Source organism: Pygocentrus nattereri, chromosome 8, assembly GCF_015220715.1.
Source record: "Pygocentrus nattereri isolate fPygNat1 chromosome 8, fPygNat1.pri, whole genome shotgun sequence".
Taxonomy (NCBI): domain Eukaryota; kingdom Metazoa; phylum Chordata; class Actinopteri; order Characiformes; family Serrasalmidae; genus Pygocentrus; species Pygocentrus nattereri.
The window spans coordinates 19,036,409-19,044,869 of NC_051218.1; the positions used below are offsets into that span (position 1 = coordinate 19,036,409).

General features: G+C 36.6%; 1 protein-coding gene across 1 annotated transcript; it reads right to left on the reverse strand.

Moving 5' to 3' along the window:
* Positions 1-249: 249 nt before the first annotated feature.
* Positions 250-6,558, reverse strand: fibpa (fibroblast growth factor (acidic) intracellular binding protein a). The gene is made up of 11 exons (XM_017707046.2): positions 6,260-6,558; positions 5,965-6,062; positions 4,604-4,802; positions 4,377-4,503; positions 4,182-4,282; positions 3,197-3,330; positions 2,854-2,962; positions 2,668-2,731; positions 1,527-1,613; positions 1,344-1,441; positions 250-792 (listed from the first exon to the last, which is right to left on the reverse strand). The coding sequence occupies exons 2-11, from the start codon at positions 6,047-6,049 to the stop codon at positions 723-725; spliced, it is 1,074 nt and encodes a 357-aa protein (XP_017562535.1). The 5' UTR covers positions 6,050-6,062; positions 6,260-6,558; the 3' UTR covers positions 250-722.
* Positions 6,559-8,461: the final 1,903 nt, after the last annotated feature.

Genomic DNA, 8,461 nt, shown 5'->3' on the forward strand with positions numbered 1-8,461 from the left:
TACTGCTAGTGGACCCTCCCAGGTGGCCACACACACAGACTCATCACGCACCTCAGAACTTAGACACACACTTATTGGTTCAACTGTTCAAATGAGAAGCCAGGAATAAATATCTTCATCCGGTGTGGACTGTAAATTTGTATTAGGCCCACACATTGAGCCACAACCTTCCCTAGTCTGCCGTCTTTATTTCATCCATTACTGATAATATGCTCAAACACCACAATCCAGGACACACTTGCAAAAATATTGATAGGTTTATAAGGGTGTATTTATTTTAAATTTAATCAAAACATTTAAAGTCAGAGTACACATAAACCATGCAAATAGTCCATTACCTGTGTGCATGAATTGATTTGTCCTGTTCTAAAATGCAAAATACATACATCATCAGGTCATCATGTGAATGCCTGAACAATTTACTGCAAAGTCAATGAGAACACAATGTAGAGATCATGCTCTGCTTATTTACAAATCATCCTGTGATTGACAGCGGCCAAGGGGTGAAGGAATGAACCGAGAATAAAGGAGAATGGGGGAGGGAGGCCAGGAGATGGCCAGCTGTTGGAGGGAGATATTTGGGTAAGGATTAAAGGAGGAAAATGATAAACAGGGGATTTAAATAAAGATAGGGCCAAAAGGTGAGCAGGCTGGGCTGAATCCAAAGCAGTTTTGATTAAGGGAGAAGAAGAGCAACAGAAAGAACAGAAAAATGCTATTCTTCACTCGTGATACATTCTGAGGATGCAGCTTTTGATAACTCCCATATACCTAGTCCAGACATTCTGGTGCCTGAGAAAGAGAAATAAAAACAGATAGACACAGAAAATGACACAGGAGCTGTTAGAATCAACAGAAAAAACATTTTGACTAGGCCTGTATAATCACACGTGTATCCTTTAATGAGAAGTTATAGATAGTTTGGGGTGAATGCACCATTGCTTAGTGTATCAGAACATGTTGTGTAAATGAGTTGTGTAAACAGAAATCCGCATTCCACAGTGGTTTGAGTGCATAAATGACTAGGTAGGAAACAAGGCAACTACATTCACTACACAGTATATGAGATACAGTGACCCCCACTGGTAGGACAATAGACTTCCACAGACCAGAGAGCAGCACATATCAGAGATCTTTAAGATCTGGACCTTAAATCCAGTTCAGTCCGGAATTGTAACCACAGTTAAGTTAGCTGACCTGTTGCTATAAATGCTTGGCCAGCTAGTGTGATAGCAATGGGCCAACCACAGAAACAGGATCACTAAGTCCAGGACCAGAAACTGGATTCAGGGTCGAGATTTGAAGACCTCTGTCTCTCTCTTATGTTCTGTAAATGCACTTACTTGAAAGTATCCAGTATGTGTGCTGAGTTTGTGTAGTGGGTGAGGTAGAGGTTAACATCTGTAGCTGTCCATTTGTCTGACTTGCAAGGCTCAATAAACTGTAGAGGGGACAAAAGTAAAGTCTGAAGGCAACGTCAAGAGTGATATAGACATTTGGAGGTTTTAATACTTAATTATACATACCTTTTCTACAAGATCAATGAAAAAATCTCGGACATCCTTTGTGTTTGTTAATTTGGCAGCAATGTTGACAAGGCCTCGGGAGAGATTCTGCACAGGCAGACATTTTCTTTCAAGCACTTCAAATGAAAGTCCATTTTACATCTGAGTCCATAACAAGAATTCCCTTATGAGTGTGTCTTATTATTATTATATTATACTTGCCTCATATTTTTAAAAATATATAGATTATAAAATATAACGTAATACAATAAGGAGTGGGCAAAGTGGTGACCTTTTATCATTTCTGTAATGAAGTACATCATCATTAACTTTTCTGATTGCTGACCTTTTTTTCAGAATTCAATACAATTTAGTCTTAAGATTTAAGCAAAATTGCACTGTTCCAGACAAAAAGTACCAACATTTTTTACAGTTGTGATAACAAGAACCAGATGTTCAAATTATCTCATGCTTCTTAAAGCTACAACACAGTGTTACTTCCTGAAGCATGAGGCATTGTTATATGACAGTTTTGCTTTAAGGATTTGGCCTAAAATGTATTTTTAAAAATCTGTTCATGTTGCATGCAGGGTGTTCAACAAAATAGTGTGATAAGAACATGTTTTATTTTACACCATTTCTTATCATTTATCAAAATTACCTAGAATTTTGCACATAATAAATAAAATGGCTATAACTGAGTTGTAGACATCACGAAACCTGGTTGCCATCATCCCCATTATGTAGATATATGAGTTAGTAAGATTCTCCACAATGAGGCATTTCACATTTAGCCACTGTCAATTACTTTATCTACATTTCAATTACTGAAATATACAACACTTAAAAAACTGGTGGACTTCACTTTTAAAGAACACTGACCTACTGCATGTGTTATATATAAAGATAAAATAATCCTCTTTACATGCACTTTCTGTAACACAGTGCGTATATTGTTAGACAAGTCACTGTACTCATAGTGGTTTTACAGCATTTTTAATGTGGCACTGCTTGGATTCTTTTGGTCTGTTCCAATTTATCAAACCTAAAAACTAAATATTGTGATGTATATTGTAAAAATATCTTTAAGTATCATCCTATATTTTTTTTATATTTACAAACCAGCTGACATGTGGCATTACAGAAATGTGCATTCTCTCACCTTAAAATTGGCTTCCATCTCATTGAAGACTTTGGTCTTTCCTCGCAGAGCGACACATACTAGACTGAGAAGACAGGAAATTGTTTTCATTACTCAAACATTAGAGGATGTCCCAACATAATATTCTGTCTATTCCTCGCCATCCACATCCCTCACTCCACCTCACGCCCTGTTGTGATCTTATACCTTTTGTGCTGGTCCAAAAGATCCTTGTCTGTGATTAAAATTTTGAGATCTTTGAGGTCTTGAAGAAACTCTTTGTCTAGATCGACGTCCATGTCTTCCACCATGTTATCTTAAGGAATCAAACAGCAGAAGTTGAAAGAGCAGAGAAATTCATGGGAACTGTTTATCCTACAGTTTGCTTAAAAAGAATCATTAGAGCACAAGGCAATGGTTTGAAGTCTGACTGGTTCTAATAAATAAAGATAAGCTGATCAGTAACTTCAGGGGTCTGCTCTGAAGCCGACTGCAAACCAAAATATTCAAATGAATTATAACTCAAATAAAAAAATTGACAATCTCTCACCAACAGCTCCAACAGTCCAATTGTTGATAAGCTGCCCGGCACAAAAGGCGAAGTCCTGGAAGGTGAGATATTGAAGCTTCTTCTTCCCTGTCTCGAAGCGATTGTTGGCAAAAAACACAATGGCAGCGTAATCCCTGTTAAAAAAAATAAGCAAACATTGGCAGGACTTTAAAGACAAAAATGAGAGAAAGCTGGGAAGAAAAGACACAATCTGCAGCTTTGTTGAGGGCCAAGTTCATTCCATAACTGTCCTATTATAGTTGTGAATTGATCAACAAAAAATTAATTAATCCAAAAAAATTATTGCGGCATTATCATTATATTATTTTTTCAAAAATTACATCCTCCAGCTCAGTACAGGATCCTAAACTCATGCTCATGTAAAAGTACTGTTACTTCAGTGAAATAAGGAATCAAGTAAAAGTACCTTTCCAAAAGAAATCCTAGTAGTACCAGAACAAAACTCATAAAATAACTTACAAAACTGCAGTTTTGTTTGAATATCCATTGGCTATCAGTGTAAGAACTTGCTATTCTCTGTTCTTTTCTTGTTAATGTGCTCTTGGTGTAAAATAAAATGAACCTCAAAAGTCAGAGTTGAGACTAATTACAAAGCAGTACAGATGCCGTAACCAAAGTAAAATAATGAAAGTTTAACACAAAAAAGGAACTTGTAACTAAGTAGATTCATTTCCTCAAAAATATCTTTGAGTAGAAATAAAAGGATTATCATTTGAAAATACTCAGAAAAAACAATGCTGTAGAGTCCCTGTTACTGAGAAAATGTAACTAATTAATACATACCTCTGGTGTTCAGACCTGGTACAACACTGAAATAACCTTCCATGCAAAGGTTTAAGAACCGTTTAAATATTCATATGGTTGTATACTCATTGCAATAATTGCTATTAGGATTTTTCCATGGAAAACTGATCCAGGCAGTGCAGCTGGAGCAAGAACATGCAGTGACATATTTCTCTCACACCTTGCCAGCTGGTCAGGGAGCAGAAAGTGTTGCTTTATATTTTCCACCAGGGGGCCCTTGAGCTCTTCCACCACTTTGAATACTCGCTTGAAGTTGTCAAACTATGTGAGAAAGAATATATCACCAAACAAGTATCACCAAAAACTGTCCAAGTTGATTAAAGGTTCTTAAATCACATTTTACTGTTCTAATCACCTGGCGTCTGCAACTCTTCAGTGTTATGCCAGTCTTTGCACTAACATCATCCAGATCTTTTTTTGTCCCTTTGGAGAGTTTCTTTCCAAGGACTTCACGAACAACATCATCATCAAAAGCATAGTATCTGGTCACAAGCCAGAGAGAGGGTATAGATGTGATGTGTCAGGAAATCATGACCTGAATGAATAAATAAACAACTTGAGAGATAAGGCAAATGACACTACCTCTCAATCAGCATGGCTTGCCGATCTGGTGGAATCTGGAAGAGGAGCTGGTTAGCTAGTTTGGCCGGATTTTGCAGAAGCCTCTCACACATCTGGAAGGTTCGGAACTGGTCCATAGTGTCACTGAGCAGGACTTCAGCACTGGCCTCACACTCCTCCATCACGCCTCCCTCAATCCGCACTTTTACGGCATCATTCACTAAAGGAGGAAAACAATCGTGCATCTATTGATCAACACCTCAGCTTCATGGTTAAAGTCATGAATATTAAATTGTCTGATATATTACGCAATTTGCAATCCCTGAAATTACTCCAAATGCTTTCACTTTTTTGGTTCTAAGGACATTATGCTAGCATGAGTGCTATGGGGTAAATGGCCCTATCCTTAGTTTTTCTCTAGATCAAATGATTGTACCAAATCTAGTCTCAACATATTGATAGAAAAGACAATAAACTCTGAATTTTCATCTGGATGATGGAATTCCTGCGATCATTACATCTCATTACATGCTAGTTATAGCTATTTGTAGCTAGAATTAGACACTTTTTAAGCTATTTAGCTAAAGATGCCTCTTCATGTGAGTTTTACAGCTAGGCAGAGTTAAAGATGTATGCAAAGGTTTGAAACACCCTGGTCAAATTACAAGTAAAAATAATTTGTCATATGCTCTACAGAAATCAGTTAAGCCTGGCATTTTCCAGCAAACAATTTAGGGCACAATTTCTAAATATAGTATTTTTCTGCAAAGAAACATGGGGGGAATAAAAAGATCAAATATAATTTATGCCATAACATTTACTCAGTTCACATTTTTAGTTTTTTTGAGTTTTTTGATGTTGTTTTTTTTTATTTGTTCCAACATCTTAAATTCAGCAAATAAGCAGTATCTGTGCAATAAAATGTGTTCTCAGTAGAGAATGTGTACTTTTTCATTTAAACAATCAACAAAAAATTATTAGGCCTAAAAAAACCCTACACACTTAAAAAGTTGGTTCTTCAAGGGTTCATTAGTAAGTAAGGGGAACGGTTGTATAAAGAAGCATGAGTTATATATGGGACGATTTCATGTTTGAATGCTTTGTCGCATGGTGAAAATGGTTCTATAGGGCACCAAAAATGGTTCTTCTATTGTTGCAAGCTTGACAACATAACAACAGAATTTGAAAGAACACTTTTTGGTTCTACGTATAGAGCCATTTTCAAAATACATAACATATTCTCCATCAATCTAAAGAACCATTTTACCATACAAAGAACCATTTAACCATTACATATATCTAGATAGAACCATTCCCTTTACTAAAGAACACTTGAATAACCATATTTTTAAGTGTGTATTTACTTCTCCAAGGTGTGTTACCTGTATATCCATTCAGCCATAGCTGGTATACCTCCTTGTCCATGATGGTGGTGTTTCCCACAAACACGTCAAGCTCCACTGACATTTTGACTTCAGATCTGTAAGTATTTGGGATGCATAACAAGCGATTTAAGCTTTGAGAAAGACAATAAAATCCCTGCCTGGTAACACATCTCGCCACTTCTAGCGACCTACACCACCAACACAAGAGGCGCTAATCAACTTTTGCTCCGCTTATTAACTATCGACTACTTGCAGTTTTAATCATTTAAGAAGCAACTAAATGTCCACTTACTTGTCAAAACGAACATATATGAATGTGGTTGTATGACTATTTTTGAAGCATGTAGAGAGGCGTGTTGTCACTGTAGTCTCTCTGTCATTTGTCCGTGGTTAGCTAGCTACTTTGCTAGCAGCAGCACAAAGCGCTGGAGAGGCGCTGTGTACAACGCTAGCGAATGACCAATAAACAGTCTATTGGTAATATTACATTTAACACACTCAGCATGACATATAAATTCATCTCACACGCACAAAACTCAACAACAAACTCTGCTAGCAGCTGTTATTAAACGTGACTGAGCACTTCCGGCTCTATGAAAAAACAGCGCGCCGTGGTTAAACGTCACATCGACGAGCGCTGATCTCCACCTCATACGTCTACAAGCATGTGTGACCACATGACGTGTAGATCGCAGGATCTGCACAAGGTCCGCGTCACTCACAGACACGCGTGATGTTGATGGATGCGGCTGCTTCTGAACTAAGGCTGGTTAACCATTTTCCTTTTTTTGGGAATTGTACTTTACTGCATTTCTCCCGCAAAACAAACAGCCAACATATTTACTAGAAAAATGTGAAAATGAGACATGGAAAAGAGTGAGGTACGTTAAATAATTTAGACGATGTTATGGCTTCCTCGCAAATCCTATGCAATCCAACAATAGGAAATTTTTCAATCCACTTAACTTAGTGAATGCAGATAGTTTCCCTATTTCTGATATAATGTCCCCTTTCCTCCCAGATCCATAGCAACAAGCCATTCCTGAATGAAACAGGCAACTTACTTTCATCCTGTAAACATAACTTGTTTTTCCATCACTCTGTGAATGCAATTCATCTGTGTAATTATAGTAATGAGCCAAGGGACTCCAAGAAACAAAGGTTTTGAATTCCTATCATTTATGGTCGATTCATGAACCCCAACCCAAAATTTGACCTGAAGACATCTACCAGGTTCCTCTCCGTATTGTGACTGTTTAAGATCAAATTGATGTAATCTATAAAGTGTTCAGGAGAATCAATGAAGGATCCTAAATTTTATAATTGAAATATTAATTAAAATAAAACTCTTAAGATATTTAGACAACCCTTTTAAGAGTCACACTCACTCGATTCTCATCATTTTCTTTAAAGGATAGGGTAATATGGATACTTTGTGTCTTTTACTGTAATTAGACTTACTCAGTGCCTCACACAGTTGTTCTTCCAGTTGAACTTAATCCAGCATTAGTGTTGGCTGCAATAAAAATGCTATAATTACAAAACTGAGATCTGAGTAATGCAAAATTCCAGGTTTTAATATGTCCAGACATACATGCTTATATGTCTTCTATGGTTAGTATTCTTCTTTCAAAACGTCTTTCCACAGAGAAGGGCAGTTTTGTTTTTTTTCCATTTTTTCTAAAGTTAAGGACTTTTAATTATCATTTTACAAATGATAGCATAGCCTTCACTTGGATCTGTTTGCAAATGGTCGTTCCCTCATACCATATTTGGACTAAAGCACTAAATCCTGCTTAAAATACAATACAATAGTAATTCAAAAAGTTAATATGGCTACTAAGATGCAGGTGAGTCAATCAGTTTTTATTGAGCAATTGTTTAAGACAAGGACTACCACCTTATTCATTTTGAATATACAACCCCATTTCCAAAAAAACTGTGAACACTGTGCAAAATGTAAATTAAAACAAAATGCAGTGATTAAACCCTGAATTTAATTGAAAATTGTATGAAGACAGCATATCAAATGTTGAAACTGAGAAATTGTATTGTTTTTTTTTTAAATATTTGCCCATTTAGAATTTGATGCCAACAATATGTTCCAAAAAAGTTGGGACAGGGGCAGCAAAAGGCTGGTAAAATTGTGTAATGCAAAAAAAAACACACCTGGTGGTTTATTGGCAACAGGTCAGTAACATGATTGGGTATAAAAAGAGCATCATAGAGAGGCCGAGGTTTTCATAAGTAAAGAAGAGGAGGAGTTCACCATTCTGTGAAGACTGCATGATGAAAGAATGTTTTCCAAAATAAAATAGGAAAAAAAATGCTTTTCATTATCTACAGTACATAATAACATTAAGATATTCCGAGAATCTGGAGAAATCTCTGTGAGCAAGGGAACATGCCAAAAAACAGTATTTGCTGGCCATGATCTTTTGGCCCTCAGGCGACACTGCATTAAAAACAGATTCTCTAGTAGAAATCACTGCAT

Bases quoted from the DNA above. Each gene is read 5' to 3' on its own strand.
- fibpa (XM_017707046.2), bottom strand. From the start codon at position 6,049: ATGTCAGTGGAGCTTGACGTGTTTGTGGGAAACACCACCATCATGGAC. The intron at 4,283-4,376 runs GTGATTAGAACA...TTTCTCACATAG, and splicing joins TGAAGAGTTGCAGACGCCAG to TTTGACAACTTCAAGCGAGT. The intron at 1,442-1,526 runs GTATGTATAATT...TCCCCTCTACAG, and splicing joins TCATTGATCTTGTAGAAAAG to TTTATTGAGCCTTGCAAGTC.